The following is a 20055-nucleotide window of genomic DNA, read 5'->3' as shown; positions in this document are numbered from 1 at the left end:
AAATTGCCTTTTACCCACTGCCTTTGCCATAGTGTTGCTGTGGTGGTAAATGATCTTGATAGAAAACAGCAGAAATTGCCACTGGTGACATTTCTTTTTCTCTGAATATTTGCTGTGAGAGCTGACACCTTAAGGTGTAGACAAGTTGAGCACTCACACGTGTAACTGGAATTTATATGAGTGAATTTTAAATATGAGGGCTAAAAATGCAGAGGTTTAAATGCTTATCAAAGAGGATCAGATGCTGATAATTCCTTTTATGTGGTTAAGTGGATTTGTTGGGGCCATGTCAGCCTTTCTTTAAATGTGAAATATCAACATAGTCTTCCAAACAAAAAAGAAGTAAAGTGTCTCCTTCTTTGTTTAACATGATCATGACAGGTGGGCTGTCTGGGAGAGAAAATAGTTGGCACCTTCTTGGTGGAGAAGAGAAGGGTGCAGGGAAACAGGTAATTGTAAATGGCGAGTGGGTAAGACAGCTGATATCTGTGGGATGTGGCAAGTAATATAATTACTTACTGTGATATACACTTGCTTCTGGGACACTCAGAGCAGAGAAAATTATAAGGAAACGTGAGACATGCATCTTTGATCCTACCATTTTTAGTACCTAGTGGAATTGCTATCATTACTTTCTATGTTTCTCTTTTGAAGGTATTATGTTTCTCTCTTTCGATTCAGAGATAAATTGGGTGGTTTTGAAAAAAACCTCTGTACAAGTTGTATCAGTTCGTACATTGGCTTAATTCCTGTTATTTCTGTGACAGCATTACTGTGTTATATTAAATACTTCAAATTTTAGGAAGTTCATGTGAAGATGCTGAATATGCAAATAAGTTCTACTTGTTTTTATGTAGATACTTTGGTCTTCTTTTTCGCATTTTTTATCTAGGCCCTGTCTAGTTTTAAGGGGTTTTTTATCTGCGGCAGCTTTTCTTCTAATAAATATTTTAGCAAGGAGAGGAATAGTTGTTTGTAAGATCAATGGAAGTTTCAGTATGAGTAGTTTGGGTTTTCTATGTTTCATTTATTTTGAAATGTTTTTTTATCATGCGGAAGTGATGTTTGAAGTTAGCTCTTTGTATTTTGATATGCTTAAGTTGCATTGGGGAAAGGTCAAGTCTTCTAGAGATTCAGTCTGTCTTCCTGAATAAGCTTTGGGGAAGAAGGGCATATTACATAGGGATCATTTTCATGTTGCGTTGTGTTTATTGGTGGGCTACCATCTTTCTGATATTTTTCTACAGTTTGCTAGTTTTGGAAGTCGATATCATTGTTGGCATGTAAGTCTGTTTGCTTTCTGGTGGTTGGAGTGTGTTAGGGTTTTTTTCAGGTTGGCTGTTACCTCTAGAAAGCTGTTACTATTAATAGAAATAGATTTTGAGAGAAAGTTACATTTTAAATTCATAGTGAAAATAAGATCCCAGGTTTCTACAGTGCTGTGTTATTTGAAAGGTTTGTTTATAAGTCTACAGGCATGGCGCCCAAAGGTAACAGATGCTTTTGACCAGAATCCCTGCATTTTTCACGTCCCTTCACACTGGACTTCTAAAAGCAATGAGTACAAGTGGTGTACTCTTTCTGCAGTGTACTGTATAGTAAGAACACTGAGCTCACACATACTTGCTCCCTAAAGGAGGGAGTAATAATGTCTCACCCTCTTGAGAAGGATCCATCTGATGCAGTAGAAAACAGGAAAGCTGCTGTTCAGGGTAGTACCCATGTTGAGATTCAACAACCTACCTTTAATTTAGCTTTTCTTGGTTGGTTAATTTTATGACATTACTGTACAAAGTAACTCCTCTATGTTTGTCTGTATATACAGATACATAAAAGCATATGTATGTATGTATCTATAGATACATAGCTTTTTATTGGTAGAAACTGATTTCCTAGAATAAGCATAGTCAAATTTGGGAATTGCAGTCCTACCAGGTCACTGTTTTACACAGTATTGGTAGACAGGATGGTTCTTGGCATATGACAAGGTAATGAAGAAATAACCTGAAGACTGGATTCTGACTAGAATAAGGAATTTTCCTGTATTCTGCAGTGCCACAGACTTCTGAGACCTATGTCATTAAAGAGTGTAATAACTGTCTGGTTCTAGTAATTATTACCCTTATATTTCCTTCTCTGCCAGACAAGATTAGCAATACATTTGCCATATAAGTTGGATTTTTTTTTAATAAATCAAAATTTGTGCTAGTGATAAACCTTTTTTTGATCTCTAAAAGTATATGTTTAACACAGTGTTTCATTTGTCTGTCAAATGATGATTAAGACATTTTATGTACACTCATAGCACAGAGGTGTGTGTATTTCTACATATACCAGGTCATGTGTTGATACAATTTCTGTCTTGCTTGTGGTGTCTTAAGCAGTTTTTGACTTAATCTTTTCTTTCCTCTCTTCTTTTTTTTTTTTTTGTGAACAGAATATTTTTACAAATCATAGCCTGGATGTGAATGTAAGGTGGTTAGCTGTGCTGTACTTTAAAAATGGAATTGATCGCTACTGGAGACGGGTCGCACCACAGTAAGTTTTGGGTTCTTCTGCTTAACTGTCTTAAAGTTGGCTTTGTTATGGCTGCCGGACTGGAAAAACAGCAGATCCTTAGTTCACAGAAGTTACTTTAGAATTTATGGTGAAAGTGACAGCATCCTTCAACTTCAGGACTCACTGATAAAACATTTTGTCTTTATATTGCTTCTTATGACTCTGTTCATGATTTACTTTTGAAAACAGAGTTAGAAGGCTGTTTCCTAGGTAAAAGATTTTGAAGTGATGCAATAAGTGTTCCAACATTAACACCTGGATTTACTGACAGTGACAGATGTTAAAGATAGTCAATCTCTTAGAGAGTGAGTGAGATATTCCATTTTGTTTAAGCTGATTTGTTTTGAATGTGTACTTGGGAAAGAGGCAGTAGTTACCGTACTAACAAGTTCTGGTCTTCATTTTTTTGTTGTTCTGATAATGCAGGAGAAAAAGCTCTCCAAAGAAGATGAGAGATATAAGCAGTTTTCATGAGCACCATGTAATTACTTAAAAATTACAAAAAGTGCAATTTTAATATGTAACACCTAGAATTACATCTCAATCTTTTGTGTGAAGGACTTTTTTTTTTTTCCTTTTAAAAACAGGTGTGCTTTCACGAAGAATTTCAATTCCAGAACTCATAAAAGCTTGCAAGTGTTCAGTGTCTCTGGAAGTGTTCAGGCTTTCTTAAATGCTAGTGAGATAGGTGGGACTGCCACTGTCAGATTATGGGTATTAGATGGAATTCTAGGTACAGTTTTTCTGGATCACTGTTCTGGTTTGGCCAAATTTAGAAATATATCCTCTGAGGGAAAGCACAACCACCCCTCCCCCACCAGCTTTGGGAAAAAAAAAAATTTCCTCGAAGGAAAGTGAAGGAGATAAAACTATTTATTTAACAAACACACAGGAAAAGGAAAATAATGCTAAATAATGAGATCTCTTGCTGTGGAGGAAAAACCTGGGAAAGTGTTCGAGTCCTCCCTTTGGTCTCCTCGGAGCTGGGGCTTGGGCCAGGGCCAGGCCCTCTGTGCCCGGTGGAAAGTCCTCCCGATGTGCTCTGATGTTAAAGCAATCAAGCAGTCCAGTAGAAAAGGGGAAAAATCCGAAATTACAGAGAAGGAAAAATTCAACTCTCAGTCTCTCTCTGGAGAAAAAGCAGCTGAACCACTGGCCAAAAAACAGTCCCAGGAGCAGCAAGCTGGGTGCTTCCTCCCTCCCCTTCCCCCTTCCACAGCTGGGAAAAAAATTTGCTATCTGTGTGTGACCTTGAACAAGCTGCAAACTGCTTTGAGAAAGTTTTGCTCAGTTTTCCTTCCCCCTCTCAGGCTCAGTTTAGAGGCATAAAAAGGCACAGGAATTAATTTCTGGGCATAGGCAGCGATATGGGATACACATCATAAAATCACCCCAAGACAATCACAAATCTAAGTTAGTGGTATGGTACAAAGTATGATTTTCATTGTTTGAGATAGTTCAATGTATTTTGCCTTACATTGTAAGCTTTTCCAAAGATCTACCAAAAGATGGAAAAATTACAAAATTCTGTATCCACAGCATATTTAAATAGTACTCCTTCATTATTGCATAGAGCACTACAGGATTTGTATGTGTAAATTAGTATATAATGGCAAAACATCTGCAAGCATTTGGATTCTTTTTTATGTGAAAGGAAAATACCATTTTTTTCATGAAGGATGGCGTATATCTTTGACATTTCTGGTTAACAGGATTCTGCTTACAATACTGGTACTTAGCAAGAACTGTTGGAAGGAGTTAAATATTGTTTCAATTTGTTAATATTTTTAGACACTAGTAGCATTTCTGGTGAAAAAAGCAGGGTTTATTTCTTGCAGAACTAAAGACTAAAATTTTACTGTTTGAGGTAAAAATTAAATAACAATCTTGTAATGTAGTTTTCCTGTAGTTTTAAAGGAAATGTAATTTAAAAATTAAGTTTTTCTTGGCTATTAAAGATTCAGTGGGTTAAATCTATATTAAATTTCCAGTGCAACACTATTTTGCCCCATTTCTGATTTTTCTGCCACTAATTTAATGCAGTTAAAGTATAAAATAAATTTTAAAAATTGTTGGCTGCTGTTAAGGATTCCATGGAGTAAACACCTAGTAAATTTTTAGCCTGTGTTCAACTGTTCCCCCATTTCTGTTTTTCTTTCTAAATTTCTTAGATGTGACATTTTGTCAGCACTTACCCCAATCATGTTTCTCTTAGAACATGTTGAGACCATTTTGAGAAATTTTGATTTGAACTGTGAATTCTCGATTGTATTGTGAACCAATCATACTTTGAATGTCATGATTTTTGAAGGCTTCATTGTAGAGGCTGCATTTTTGTTCTTGCAAAATTTTTGTCTTTCATCTTGTGTCCCATTTCAGCAGCTGTCCCCTCTCCATCCATAGGAGTACATCAAAGCATGTTTTGATCTACAGATGAGACTTAAAAGAGCATTTTTCATTGAGAGTGATTTTGAAGATGAGCCCGTGAACTTTCTCCCTCGTGCTTTTTCAGGCAGCTTTTCATGTAGTTGTGGAGAAGACCCTAGAGTTGTCATAGTCTCTTTTCAGGCACAATTTGGCCTCTTTCTGAAATTTGTTTTCAGCCTCCTGAGGTGGTTTCACAGGATGATTTTGTATGTGTTTTTATTTTCTTCAAAAATTATTTGTCTTGAATTCAAGAGTTGAACATGGTTTTGATGTTACAGGCAATTACTTTTGTATCCTGTCTCTTGTGGACTTTGTTCCCTTATTTGAGTACCATGTTAGCAACTTTAACAGTACTTTCCAATACATGTTTTTGCTTGAGTGATAACTCCTCATAAGCCAGAAATCCAAATATGAAATATCAGACTTTTTAAAAAAAGGTCCAAAATTATTTTTTAAGTATTTGGATATATATTTCTCCATACCACAAACACAGAGAAAGATCAAAGTAATGTTGAATTGCAAATTGTGAAAGACTACAGCAAAGTAGATAGTACTGAGAAGTTTATGTCTAGATGAAGTTGTTTTAATTATTGGGCACATATAATTAATTCAATGCTGAAGGGAAATAACTTGCTGAGTGAGACACAGTCTTCCCAACTTCTCGCCTGCCTATAACTTTTAAATACGGGATTGTGGAATTGGCTTTCTTGCAATGCTTTGGGATGCTGAGGACAGTGGTGCCGGTCTGTCTCCTTCAGGGGCTGAGGGTGTCCCTGTTCCCCGGCAGATGTCACTGTCGTGTTATTTAAACGGTGAATTCCTCCCCCCGCGGTCCGGCAAACCCTTATGGACCCTGTCACACAGTGCTGTGTGGCACTTGCATCGGCATAGATTTTAGATTTTTTGTTTGCCATTACTGTTTTCCAGTTTTGCTTATCACGAGGTTATGTATTTGAGGCGTTCATCCTCATGAATCTATATCTTTTCTTTGTCTGCAATGGCAAAAGCTTAATTACAGTGTTTTTATTTACAGTAAGTGATGAACTAAATTCTTGCTCCTCTTGGACTGTGCATATGAGTTTAATATGAGAAAGTAATTAAGGCCAGGGGTCTTGTGAGCCCATAAAAAGAGTAAACGGAGTAATATAGTTAAATAGGATATTTTTTTCTTTACAAACCAGGTTTTAGGTGCTTTCTATTATCTCTGAAAGTGAAGTATTATACAATCTACATTTAATTGAGAATAATTTTTTAAATTGTATTAATAAGAACTTTTAAGTTTTAGAAACCACTTAGAATATGCCTGTATGTGTGGAAATTATATACTCCATTTTCATATTAAAAAAAACCCTGCAAAAATTTATTCTCCTGAAATGTCATCTCCTGGCTTTAGATTAATAAATTAAATAGTTACCTGCAGAGAAACGTTTCCTGTTGCAAATATATTTGTAAATTTTAACCAAAATGTTTTTAGGCTTAATTTAATTCTATGCAGGAAAAAAACCTTAAAGCCTAAGTCTTGATTTTAAAAAACAAAAAATAAAATCATGGCTTCTGAATGCTATAATTACCGTTGAAAATAAGACCTAGTGTACAGTTCTGAGTCGCCAGTGAAACAATGAATTGCCGCCCTTTTGTACTAGGAAATAGCGAGTACTTGTGTTTTGTGCAGGTGTGAAGGGAAAGTGAAAACTAGAATAGTTTTGCAAATTTTATGGCAAATCCTGCCTCGATTTTTTAGTTCTTTTGAGATTAGTATTTGTCTAGATGAGTGCAAAACCTATGCTTTAGGGAGCTTTAGACATAATTTTACACCTCAGTATATAAAACTAGCTGGTTAATACCAGTGCCTGAGGTCAGGCAAGAGGAAGTGGTTGTGTTGGTGTGTTTAATCCTAATTTCCAGGCACTAGTCTGCATTGAGATGTGGTGTCTGCATGTATGCTTCTAAGTCATTGCAATGTTAGGTGAAACTGTTGCATCTGAACAACCTTGGATGATAGTTTAAAGGATTTTTATGAAGAAGAAACAGCTTTCTAGGTACTATCAGTAAATGAAAAAGTTGGGGCTTTTTGTTTGGTTTGGTTTTGGTTTTTTTTCCCCCGATAGTATACGCTGTAAATACCAACGAAGTGTTTTTCAAAGCAGTGTGTTATGTTTCCTGCCAAAAAATTATAAGAAAATTGCATGAATCATTTAAAGTCTGAAGTAATACAGGAGCGATATCATACTACAACTTGCAGTCTTAAACTGATAGAGGTCACTTAAAGTTAAGATACCACAATGCTGCACTTGAATGAAAATTAACCTTTATGGCTTAGAATTTGCCCTGCTCGCTATTTTCCCCTGCATTTTATGGAGACTGTATCCATGTACTTTTCACACAAAGTTGTAATTTTCAAAGGATCTGTACTTTTAAGTGTAACTATATGATTTGCTTGTAGAAAAAGATTTGTAATAGAAAATACTTACTGCTTTTACAAAACGAGCTCTCATCTGATATGGTGATAGCCTTATTCTGGACATTTTTTGGCCGTTGTCCATTAGTATACATGGGCAAATTCATGTTCAAATCATCAGTTCTGACAGTTATAACTGTATAGTAATTGTGTAAGAGCAATCAGTTTGTAATTTGTACAGTTTTAAGTTTTTTCACTCTGTATCTGCGTATCTGACTCTGTGAACTCTCTTTTGTGATTTATCTTTACAAAGGTCACCTCAGGTCTCAAAACCTGAGATTAAAATGCCTTAAAAGTATTTCTTTCACTGTTCCCTCTCTTTTTAAAGATACTTGAGGTTATGGAAGAGCAAAGGATGTTATTTTGTTAGTTTTGATAGTGTTTTTGATAGTTACATATGAATTGATAGTAGTTTTTTAATTGAAAATAAATAATATTGTAATAAATATATCTTGACAGTGCTCTTTCTGAAGAAGAAAAAACTTCATTGCGTGCTGGACTTATCACCAACTTTAATGAGCCAGTGAATCAGGTCAGCAGTTGATTGTTTTTCACTCTCCCAAGAGCTGCTTGTTTTGACAGAGGGCTTGATTTCTTTCTTTACAAAGTATTTAATTATAATAATAAAGTTGCATAATAAAGTATTGCTTTCCAGACAGATCTTGAAGTGAGATCTTTTACCATAGATCATAATTCATTGAATTATAGAATCACTTTGGTTGGAAACATGTTTTGTCTCTGTGGTTTCTTTCTTTTGGTGTTGCAGTGGCAGTTTGTTGTCCCTTGCTGTTTATGCAACCATTTGGTGAAATGGTTCAGGGAATCGATGTAGCGCAAAAATAACATTCCCCTGAGTGATTTTTGGTCTTTTCAGCTGAGTCTGTTCTCTGACCTGACTCCCACTGTGGCCATACAAGGAAGTGTGATGTTTAATTACAGCATTAGTGAATTTAAATAAGCTTAATAAAGCTTCAGTGTAATAGTGTCCTTTCTTACATAAAGTGACTAATTGTAAGCCATGATTTTGATTCGAATAAGAATTTATTATTATATTGAGTATAGAACTAATGTTCGGGGCACAGAATATGCCCATACTGGATAAATCAGTCTTCTGCTAACTTCTTCACCGTATAAGATTCTGCAAGGAAGTATTTGCTAATATTTTGAGCTAGATCTTAAATAACTTTGTCAAGAAAATACAGAAATGATTGGCATAAGATAAAGATTAGAAAGAAAAGGTATTGCAAATAAACTTCTGTTCTGTAGACAGTTCAGTTTTAACTTTTTAGGATTTCTTGACAGGATTAATGTAACTTCTAGTATTAGAGCAATTTATCAAAATTAGAGTAATTTTGTCTCTGTAGAAGCCTACTGTGAAATGACAGTTTTGACTAGAATTAAAAGTTTTCATAGCAAATGCAATTTTTAAAAAAGCAGATACGTATAAAGCGTTTTAAAATTTGTTCTGCACATATAGTTTCAATGTAAACTATACCACCAAATATTATTCACTTCTGTGTTTTAACCAAGAAGAGCTATGAAGTAGGTCAAGCTGAACCATAAAGCATGTGTACTTTATGCTTCTGCTAAGTAAATATTTAATTTTCAAGAGTTTGTATGTTTTTTGCATGTATAAATAGGTAAATCAGTTATAAAATCGTAATATTAACTACATTGTTTGTAAAACAATTCGAACTTTTTATTAATAGTTTTTCCATACCTTCATTAGCATTTCATCAGTTTGCCTGCTAAGATAATAGCACAGCATGTTTTATAGCTAAAAATGCCGGCTTGGCAGTTCTCAGACCATAGTTGCAGTTGAGATTGGAACCTTTCTAACTGACATTTTAAAGACCAGTGGCTTCATGCTTTCATTTGTGTGTCCTTATGATATTTTTTGGGATGTCATTTTTTTAGGATGCAGAGAATTTTGTTTGGTTTTATGGCAGCAGTCTAAATAATTGCCTGAATAATTATGTGCAATATTGAAATATGTTAACAGAGTCCAGCTCCCTTTCTTTCTTCTTGTTCCCCAATCTATGTTGTAGGTATCCTGAGGTGTCCTTTCAGAGGAACCTTTCATTTAGTTCCCAGACTGCTTGATACGTCTGAGTTTTGATATCCTGTGCTCCTGATAACTGCACTTTTCCAGTCATAGATAGTTCATAACACAGTTGCTATCAGCTTGTGCTTTTTGCATCACTGAAGGCAGAAAAATTATGACTCTTGTATAGAAAGAAAAACAACACAAAAAAGTGAGAAATAGGCATAGTATGGAGATGTGATGATACAACTTGACTTCCAGGGGAGGTGAAGATGAAAAAGAGAATATACCATCTGCTGAGAGCATATTTCCATGCCTTCTGAAGATATTTACCATATGGAGGGAACAGTGGAACAAAATACTTCCTCAAATGCATGACACCAATTTTTTTTTCTCCCAATTAAAAAGCCAGTCCTCAAGATAAAAGTACTTTTGGCCTTCCTGGGAGGTTGCTTCTTGCTATGTGATCATAGGAAGAGGAATTTATTTGCTCCCCCTGCCAACTGACATAATTTGATCTGGTAATAAGTAAGACTCCCAGTTTGTCCTTGAGAATGTTGATGTCATTTTCCTGAAGCAATTCTTCTCCCTAAGGAGCATGGTAGGAATAAATAGTACAGAAAACTTGGTGGGGTTGTCAGACTTCAGATGAAACATCTCAGGAAACCGTAAAGAAGGAGAAGGGCATAGCTATCCCTCTTAGGCCTGTAAATCACTTGGATTCCTTCTGGGGGCCTAAGAACTTGACTTCTTCCCCAGGCTGGAAGTGTGCTTGTACTAGTGTGTCGAAGGAGAGAGTATCTGCTTCAGTAATCCAGTCAAGGACCTTTTCAATTAGAATGGGATAAGAACAGGGAAAACAATAATGTGAAATTTTTGGATATTTGAGGTGGGGTTTTGAGGGACCATACAAAATATATTAAGGAATGTTTAGGGGTAGGGAGTTGCACAGCAGCCAAGTGTGGAATAGACAGAAAGAGGGCATAAGAAAGGCCAGTCTTATGTAAACCATGAGTGGTCTGTACCTGTGTCTGAACAAACCCTGCACCTGATGACCACTGCCTGTCCTGTGTTCTGATTGCATCCCTCACCCATCTTGCTGTGTAATCTCACTCTGTTCATCCTGCATGTGTGCTGCAAGGACCAGGTTCCACCTGCTGGCAAGACTGGTGTGCGTGGGATTTGGGCCCAACAACCAAAGTCAGATGGTACAAGTGGTGCAGGTGTCCTTGGCCTATGGTGTGAAGATCTGGAGCAAGAAAGAGTCTCAGTCCCATCTACTGGGATGGGGTTTAGACTTACACATACATGTGCCTGGGGCTGGGAATGGCTCTGTCTAAAAGTCAGGTAGAGTAGAATTAAGGGTGATATGTATTCAACAGTGTATGTTCATGGAAAGTGATAGAAAAGATCATTAAGTAAAAAGTGGCTCCCAAATATTTGTGTCTTCATTTATGTGTCTTCTAGAATAAATACAGTTACTGGTCTTTATGTAAAATTTAAACCAGGTGTCAAGTTCAGTATTTTATGTAAATACTTGCTACAAACATTAAATACAATTTTTTTTCTCCAAATTTATTTGCATTCAGCAAATGTAAAAATAGCTTGAGAAAAAGCACAGAAAAATCTAGCAATCCATCCTAGTCTTTTTTGATTCAGGTTTTATTTGGCTGTTGATCTCTTCATTATTCATTTCCTAAATGCCTTTCGATTTTGTGGTGTCTGTGTTTTTTTGCAGATAGCAACTCAGATCTCTGTACTGATTGCTAAAGTTGCCAGAGTGGACTGCCCAAGGCAATGGCCAGAACTTATCCCCACTCTTGTAGAATCTGTGAAGGTGCAGGATGATCTTCAACAACACAGAGCGCTACTTACGTTCTACCATGTTACCAAGACCCTGGCATCCAAACGGCTTGCTGCAGACAGGAAGCTTTTCTATGATGTAAGTGATGTAATGCAGTATTGTAGAGCATGCAAATCATGTATTGTACATGCTTGCTTCTTCCTGAGTTTAGCTGGCAGGGCATTAATGGCATGTTTGTGGACTTTAATGTTTGCCCTTGAAACAAAAGTTATCTCATGTTGTGGGTATATGTATACTGTGGAATAACTGGAAGTCAGTTTCTGGGTGAGCTGCTTGAGATCTTTATTAATTTTGCATACAGCTTGAATGTTGTTAATTTTTGTAAAGAAGCAGAGTTTCGTCTACGGAACAGTATTTGCATATCAGCCTTATGACGTACATGATCTTACTTTTCTAGGAATTTTTTGAGGTTTTTTCAAGTGTGTTCTGGATTCATAATTCAGTATAGTCTTTAAGAAATACTGGGATTTAGACTTCCATATTACCATACTTTGGTTTTTTTATCATCAGCAGGAATATGTTTGAGGTTTTTGTAGGCCACTTCTTCAGATAAATTAAAAGGCAAGATGTGAATGCAAATGCCAAATCTTGTGTCATTCAGTTTACATTCTCCACTGTAAAAATCCACTGATTAGAACACAGATTTAACTTCGGCTGTAGGCCATGCATGTTCAAACACATTTGGAGTTGGACAACAATGTAGCACAGCTAACTGAATTTAGTGAGTTAAACTTTTTTGTCAAACATGTTACCCTTCAATTTCTGAAATATTAGTGAGCACAGAAAATGAAGACTGTTTACAGAGGTTTAGCTATTTATCTGTGTAACAATAAGATCAAATTTTAACCGTCAGGAGTCTGAGGTATTGAAGACTGACTTGTAAATAGGACCTTTACTTACCTTTACTCAGTCAAAGCAACTAAATAAACAGGTCACGTGCTTGTGACTCCATTGATGTAAGGTGTAGCAGACTAGCTGCAGATTTCCGTAATTATGAAGCTGTCAAGTGCTGCCTAACTGAGTGAGAAAAACTTTATCTTATGGTTGTAATTCAGATATCTTTGTCAGCTAAGCACTGTCTGTGAACTGTAATGTGAATTAAGTTTCAGATTTGTTCAGTTCTGCCTGATTAGAAACTATTTGTCATTCTGTATTTTAAAAGAATTGAGGGAAAAAATCAGTGTTTGCAGCTATCAACAAAGTAAAGTTAGTTTTGGAGTATGCATTGTTTAGTACTATTGCACCTGTAACTGCTAAGTGTGTCCCAGAGTAAGTTGATTCAGACATTAATTTAACTGTAAGATTGACAACTTGTCTTGTGGGAGAAGAGGTGATGAGGAAAACTGATAATTTTTTGAAGCATTATACCATATTATACCAGCAGCTGTGTTTACAGAAAATCAGGTAAGAAAGGAAATAGTTTTCTTTAAGGTAAGAGTCATAGACCCAAGTAGTCAGGGAAACCAGTGAGTGTATCGTAACATCTTCAAATTAAGGCAAGGTGTTTTTCTGGAAAACATCTTTAGATTAGTACAACTCAGTACAAAAAGAAATAAATTAAACATTGTGGCCCGTGATAGAAGAAGCTGGATTAAATATTTTAATAGTCAAAACCAGCCTTTGAAATGTAGGGATTTATTATGCTATAGCAAAATTCAGGAAACAAAATATATTCTTCATCTTCCTTTTTGCAGCTTACATCAAGTATTTATAGCTTTGCGTGTTCCTTGTGGAATCATCATACAGATACATTCCTACAGCAAATTTGTGCAGGGGATGAAGCTGCAGCTGCAAATTCACTTGAAAGGACCTTGTTGTCATTGAAAGGTAATAATATAGAATGATGTTAAGTGTAAGGAATCAATTTTCTTCACATTGTAGAATGTGTAGAAATTCTTTGGTAAATAGTTCCCATTCTCTAACAAAGCCATGCCCATTGGGAGTAACTATATTCTTGGTTTATTTTACCTGTACTGTAAGGCAGAAGGAGGATTAATCATACAGAAGGGGGAGAGAGAGTAGTCTTGTTTCTCAGTATGTGAGAAACTGTGCATTCCACTGTGCATGTTGTAAGCAGTCAATGTCTAGGAGGTTGGAAAGTGGAGGGCATAACAGGATGTTTTCTTACATGTGTTGTAATGTAGGCTTTTATGTCTTTAGCACTGAATTGAGGAAGCTGAGCTACAAGTTTCATTCCATTGGGTTCCACCTGTGTCCAGTGAAAAGCTAGCCTTAGCAGTCAGTTTGTATTTTAGTTTGATGCTCAAAGGCTTGTGAGTGGAGTAAACGCGTATCCTGACTATTTTGCCGCTTTGAACAACTGACATTTTTGTGTGCAATGCTTGCAATGTAGATAATACATGTCCTGAATTGTTTCAGAGGATGCAGCATGCAGCTTTTCTGGGTTATTGGCAGTGATAAACCTGAGAGAATTCCCAAGTGTCTTAGGGGCCTTACTTGATTGTACTTGGCCCTTTTCCTACTGCAGAATCATTCAGGAGTTGAATACTTAGAGTTTTGGCAGAATTCTTCCTGACTGAGTAATTCTTGGAGTTCTCTTCATGATTTTACACAAGATGTATTTTAAAGTAATTTCAACAAAGGTGAATGTTAGGTATGGATGAGGCATCCAGGGACCTAAAATTATGTGTGTTTTTTAAAGCTTTGAGTTGAAAGAAAGGCATGGCAAGTGGAATTGTAATTGTGTTCTGAAATTTGTTGAAACAAGAGCTGATAAATAGCTACACAAGTAATTTCTTTTTCCTAGTTCTTCGAAAACTAACGGTCCATGGCTTTGTAGAACCTCATTGGAATGCAGAGGTGATGGTAAGTGACATGTGCATTTCTCGTTCTTGATTAGAAGTCTTTTGTGTTGATTTCCGGTTTTCTTAGAGCTATGTTTGAAAATCGTTGAAAGGCACACATTTTTATTATGCAAAGGAAGATCAAGCAACATTCTCTCAAAGTTGTCCTACCAATAGTCTAGAGCTGTCAGATCCTAAATAGATTCTAAATGCTAGGACACTAATGTTTAAAAAAAGACGACACCTTTTCTAATTTACACACCACATGATGGTGACGCTTGTTGCTTACTGAAAGATGTCTTACATGTGCTATCTTCCCTCCAGTTAAAAGCATTTTGTTTAGTGATAAATGTGATGCCATACTTGTCCTATCATATTCTTCTGATAAAATTAGTTTGATTGAGATAAAAGCCTGTGGTATGCAGCCCATGGAGAGGGTAGGGTCTGAGAAAGAAACCTGAGCACCTTCCTTAACTGCAAGTGCTGCCTGTTTTGCTGGAGGAATTGAGTACCTACAGCCTATGTCCTCTGCTAGGAAGTTGAGAAGAGGGTAGAACTGGATAAGCATATTTTAAAGGATATGTCTGTAGTTGCCTATCCTTCCTATTACTAGAGTTGCTGTGCTGTTTATGTAATACTAATAAGGACAGTTTGGATCATCTATGCAGTCTGCTTGCTAGCTAATTATTAATTTCACAAGGATATTGTTCAAAATAATCAAAGAGTTCAGTTAAAAGTTATGAGGTCATGTCTGAGCTGGTTACACACCTGAACCGACTTCAGTCTGACATAACTAGTGCAGAATAGACTTCATCTTTAAAAGACACTTTTTTTTTTTTAGGGTTTTCTACATGCCATATTTGAACGGCTGAAACAGTTTCTGGAGTGCAGTAAGTATCTGAATATTTTTCTTTGTCTTCACAGTTAAAGATTAGAAGCTGGGTGAAAATATACAGCCTAGTGCATCATCAGTAATCATTTAGGTGCAACGTATTTTTGTGTAAGTCGAAGCTACTTTAAATGCTGCTGAAACTATCAAAGAAGAATTCAGTAAAAGTGTCTTTTGGTATCCAGAGTAAAATCACCACAATTGTATTTGGTGTCATACTTCAACAACACTTCTTATGAGAATAGATATCTAAACTGAATAGAAAGAATCTTTTTAAAATAAGTTATGTGTATTTTGATATTTTGGTGAAGTTCCTTTTTTCAGGAGCCTGTACTTCAATAAGATGGCTGATCTGGGCTTTGAGCCTCATTTTTAGAAGAGATGGAAACTGCCACCATTTGCCACTTTTACTATACTACAGTCAGGCTCCTTCTGGCTGTCCTTTCATTTTTGACAAGAAAGGTGCATAGTTTCAATAGAAGGAATTGAAGGCCGTCCTGTGCTGAAGTTTGGTGGTTATTGTAGTCCCCTAGAATATGAGGACTGTGGGGTTTCTTTGTCCTAAGACAAGAACTGAGCTGAACCTTTCAATTTCCACTTTTCTAATCAGTAAGTTGTTTTGCAAAAGCAGGTACAGCTACCTTGCAGGATTAGTGTTTACATTTATTGTATCGTGTTTCTGCCTGTACTCCTTCAATATGCCCATTTTTGGTTTTTCCTTTTTTTAGTGAAAGTTTTATCTGTTTTTTTTTCTAATTCAGAATGTTTTCTAGTGTCCATAATAAGTTATTCTTTAAGGTGCAGTTTCTAGGAAAGCACATAATATTATGCAGTAATAGTTTTATTAAAAGGACATTTTTATATTTTCAATGCATACTTATTTTTTGTGTATACTGGCAATTGCTTGCATTATTTAAACAGTTGTTTGTCATTGAATTTCTGTAATGATGTCACAATTGTTGTAGCCTGATTGCGTGCAGTGAATTTCACTACAGCTGAGAGAAATGTTTTAAGATTTTTTTATTCCCAGTAATCATTACCTTGAATTTGACTTTGAATTTATTCTGCCCTAGAACTTTTTTCTGCTGACATAATCTCTTAACTACAGTAAAAATAAGTTCTTTTCCAGTGTTAATTTTTTAAAATTTAGCTATCCGGAAAGAAAATGAAAGTCTGAAAATTTATAGTTGTTAAATGTCTGATTTACCAGGTAGAAGTATAAGAGCAGAAAGCATATGCAGAGATCGTCTAGAAAAGACCATAATTCTGTTCACTAAAGTGGTAAGTAAGATCTCCTTCCAGTTACTGTATAGTTTGTAGTTCTGGAGGAGCAGTCCTTATCCAGACACGTGCCTTAAAGTGAATACATTTCTGACGTTTCAAAGAAATGGAAGGTACTGCAACTTAAAACTTTTTTAACAGATGTATTTTTGAAGAAAAGGGTGTCTGTTTACTCATGCTGATGTAGGTTGCAGCAGTGAAGAATACATTTTCTTAGCTCAAACAAAATTAAGTGCATTCCAATAAGTAAATTATTTAGCAAGGATTTGTTTAAAGAAGAGTTCCGGAAGTATTGGTAAAGCAATGGTAATAGTATTAAGGAATAAAGAAGAGATAGGCTTTACATTTTATTTTTTATAGGTAGTTAGATCACTATTTCCAAGGCTTTGTTAGGTCTATGGAATTACTGTCCACACTAGTTAATTGAAAGAAAATGAACAAAAAACTATCTTGCCTTCTGAGACTTGTATCATGTAATACACTTGGACTTGTCAGCTGGTTCTGTGTAACTGTTATATGCATATTGTATTGGAAGGTAATTTTAATGTTGACACTTGGTCTGTTTTTTTGGTTTTTTTGGTTTATTTTTTTAAGTTAACCAAACCTACAGAGTTCCCATTGTTTTCACATTCTATTCTATGTCCTCTGACACATTATTTTTGGTCTTTGTCATAGTACTTACATTGCAAATGTGCATATTTTTTCACAAACCTGAAGAGAAAGTAAACTCAATTAATAGGTAATCTACCACCTCTAGAAATTCAGATGCAAGAATATAGGTTTAGGCATTTTTGCAGTACTAAAAGAGATTAAAGGAATCCACCAGTGTATTTTAGACCATTAAATGGAAAAGCTAAGTTGAGGAAGCAAATACTTGTACTGCAGTGTTGGTGTTGGGCGAGAGGAAGTTATATATCCCTCATACCTCTTTTACTTACACTGATTCTAATAGGGATGAATTACCTGCTGAAATATTCACTGTTTTAAGTATGGCTGATTATACTTTATTTACTACTAGCAAGCTGGTCCATTTGAAAATGGATATTGTTCCTCATACTTAAAAAAAAAAGTTTGAACGCAAATCAAGAATTTAGCTGTTAAATAATGCTTCATTAACAATTGATACTGATGTCTTCCTAATTTCCTGTCTGTGTTCAGTTTTCTGTAATTTTATATAAATTGGCATCTGTTTTTGATAGCTAGTTTACTAAAGCATTTAATAAGACTTCACTAAAAGTATTTTGATTTCTTTTTTTCTACTTTCTTTTTTATTTTAAGCTTCTGGACTTCCTGGATCAACATCCTTTCTCATTCACTGCTTTGATTCAGAGATCACTGGAGTTCTCTGTAAGCTATGTTTTCACAGAAGCTGGTGAAGGAGTTGTGTTTGAGCAGTTCATTGTACAATGCATGAATCTCATTAAGATGATTGTAAAAAATTATGCATACAAGCCATCCAAAAATATTGAAGGTACTGCTACTATTTACTAAAATAATTTTTTATGTCTTGAGAAACATTTTGCTAGCTATTCCCAACAATTTAACTCCTTTATTAATGTTTTAATAATTATTGAACTATTTATGATTCTGTCTCTATATTGACAATTGTTATTGTAATTTTTATAGTATTAAAGTACATAGATAATGATGTGCCAAAAGAATTTTAGATGCAAAAGGAGCACAAATATCTTTTCTTTTTTGATTGTTTTAGTTTCCACTGAGCTAATTTTAAAACGTATTGAGGTATAGAGTTTGGTTTATTTTCATCAACTAGTTTGTTGCATCTTTCCCGTGAGGTATGGTTGACAAAATGGTGTGTTTTCTGTAATTAACTGATACCAGTACAGTGAAACACAGAAACACAGTGGATTGGAGATGCAGTTGAATATAAAGAAGTTCATATGTTCTGCTTGGTAGGACTGTGTTTAATTTTGGAACTTCATACACTGCTATACGTACGAATTAAAAAAATACCGCAGCCTTTCACATTAGTTTTACATGTGGCAGCGACTAGATAACAATTAGCATTCTCTTTATGAATTTGAAAAAAAGTTTCATAAACATACTGGTATGTGTCAGAATAGATAACTTGCTTAAAAACCTGCTTACCACCTGAAAGTCAGTTAAAATCTGCCATGAAAATACACTTTTTTTGTTTTTCCTCAGAGGATAGAAATTTTTTATTTATTGATTTCTTTTTAATTTTACTTGATTAGTCTTTGATCATTAAGCCACTTAATTGTAATCTGAAATCTTCATGTTTTATTTCAGACAGCAGTCCTGAAACTCTTGAAGCACATAAGATAAAGACAGCTTTTTTCACATCCCCCTGCTGACAAAGGAAGAATTGACCATGTGGGAAGAGGATCCAGAAAGCTTCAGTAAGAAACATGCTATACAGTTGGTTGTAGTTTAATTAGATATTTGTATATGTGCTTCATATCCACATGGTCTCTACAAATTGCCTGCTGCAATATTGGCCATTTTATTTCCTGCAGTCTTACATGGACAAATATTCCCGCTAGACATTCTTTTCATAACAAGAGATTTCTCAGTAGTCTATGATATCCTCATATCCAAATGCTAAACTTTGTTTGAGCCTTAGTTGAAATAATACTTTTTTTTTTCCCTTTGTGAAATAATAGCTGTAGAGGAGACTGGAGGAGATTCTTGGAAGTACAGTCTCAGAGTAAGTGTTTCAGTTTGAAAGAAACCGATTAAACATTCCTGAATGCAATTCTTGATAGTCTTGTAACCCAGATGGGTAATATTTTTCAAAAAAATCCTTAAGTTTCTTTAGATTTAGTCAAGTTTAACTTCATTCTTTTATCAGTGTTCAAACTTGCTGAAATACACGGGAATCTATGCACTTCATATTTTAAGAGGGAGGATAAAGGAGTTTGCTTCAACATTTGAATTATGTAACATCTGGTTAAAGTCAGCAGAAGCTGTCTCTTTTAAACTGATAACTGATGTAACCACTTATGACTTTGTTAGTAGACAGTAGACATGATGAGTGAAGGAAGTTCCAGGTGCATCTTTATTAGTTAATTTTATTCATTAATTAGTTATTATAGTAGTTAATTCAGTTCAGATCAGAAATATGCTCTTGTAGTGTATCTCCCAATTGTAACTGCTGTGGTTTCCTTTGCAGAGAGATCTCAAGGTTTTTCTGCTGGATTATTTTTATTTTAAAACTAAAATACCTAGCGTGGTACATCTTGTATGTTCCACTTGTAAAAGGGTGTTCAGTCCAAGTCACTGACCTAGAGCCAATAAGCCAATACAAAAACAACCTGTGACACACCTACAGTGTGGTCACTGGCTGCACAGCACCAGCTGTTTCACTCCACAGATTCATTGTTCTGCCACAAAACTGGTTGATACAGATGTAGCCATCAAACTCTTGCTGGAGTTAAAGCACAATGTATTGTAGAAAGAGTGGTATTTCTTACAGGACTAATTTTGCTACAATATATTGTGTTTTAAATTAAGACCTTCAGTGTGAGGTATACAGCACTGAAAATTTTAGCATAAAATGTATTTTAATTGCCTTTAATAGATTCTAACCAGATCTTTTAATTTTTCAGCCGTGCACAGAAGTTCTTTTTATTGATATTTTTCATGAATATAATCAAACTCTTACCCCAGTTCTTCTGGAAATGGTTCACAGTCTACAAGGTAAGTTCTTTAAAAAAAACGAAGGACATAAAAAATGTAGAATTGTTT

At 35.4% G+C, this 20055-nt stretch overlaps 1 protein-coding gene across 1 annotated transcript in view; it reads left to right on the top strand.

Annotated features, from left to right (window-relative positions):
- The window catches only part of IPO11 (importin 11), an 81661-nt gene that overhangs the window by 8815 nt on the left and 52791 nt on the right, over nt 1–20055 (top strand). The window contains 12 exon segments of the mRNA XM_017743798.1: nt 2438–2538; nt 7904–7976; nt 11227–11430; nt 13047–13179; nt 14120–14178; nt 14998–15046; nt 16256–16326; nt 17605–17797; nt 18598–18654; nt 18657–18707; nt 18972–19015; nt 19917–20007. Of these exon segments, the coding sequence (XP_017599287.1) occupies nt 2438–2538; nt 7904–7976; nt 11227–11430; nt 13047–13179; nt 14120–14178; nt 14998–15046; nt 16256–16326; nt 17605–17797; nt 18598–18654; nt 18657–18707; nt 18972–19015; nt 19917–20007 (1126 nt within the window).

This window comes from Corvus brachyrhynchos, unplaced genomic scaffold (genome assembly GCF_000691975.1).
Source record: "Corvus brachyrhynchos isolate BGI_N302 unplaced genomic scaffold, ASM69197v1 scaffold310, whole genome shotgun sequence".
NCBI classification, from domain to species: domain Eukaryota; kingdom Metazoa; phylum Chordata; class Aves; order Passeriformes; family Corvidae; genus Corvus; species Corvus brachyrhynchos.
The sequence above is the reverse complement of the archived record's forward strand: the minus strand, read 5'-3'. Positions and strand labels throughout refer to the sequence as shown.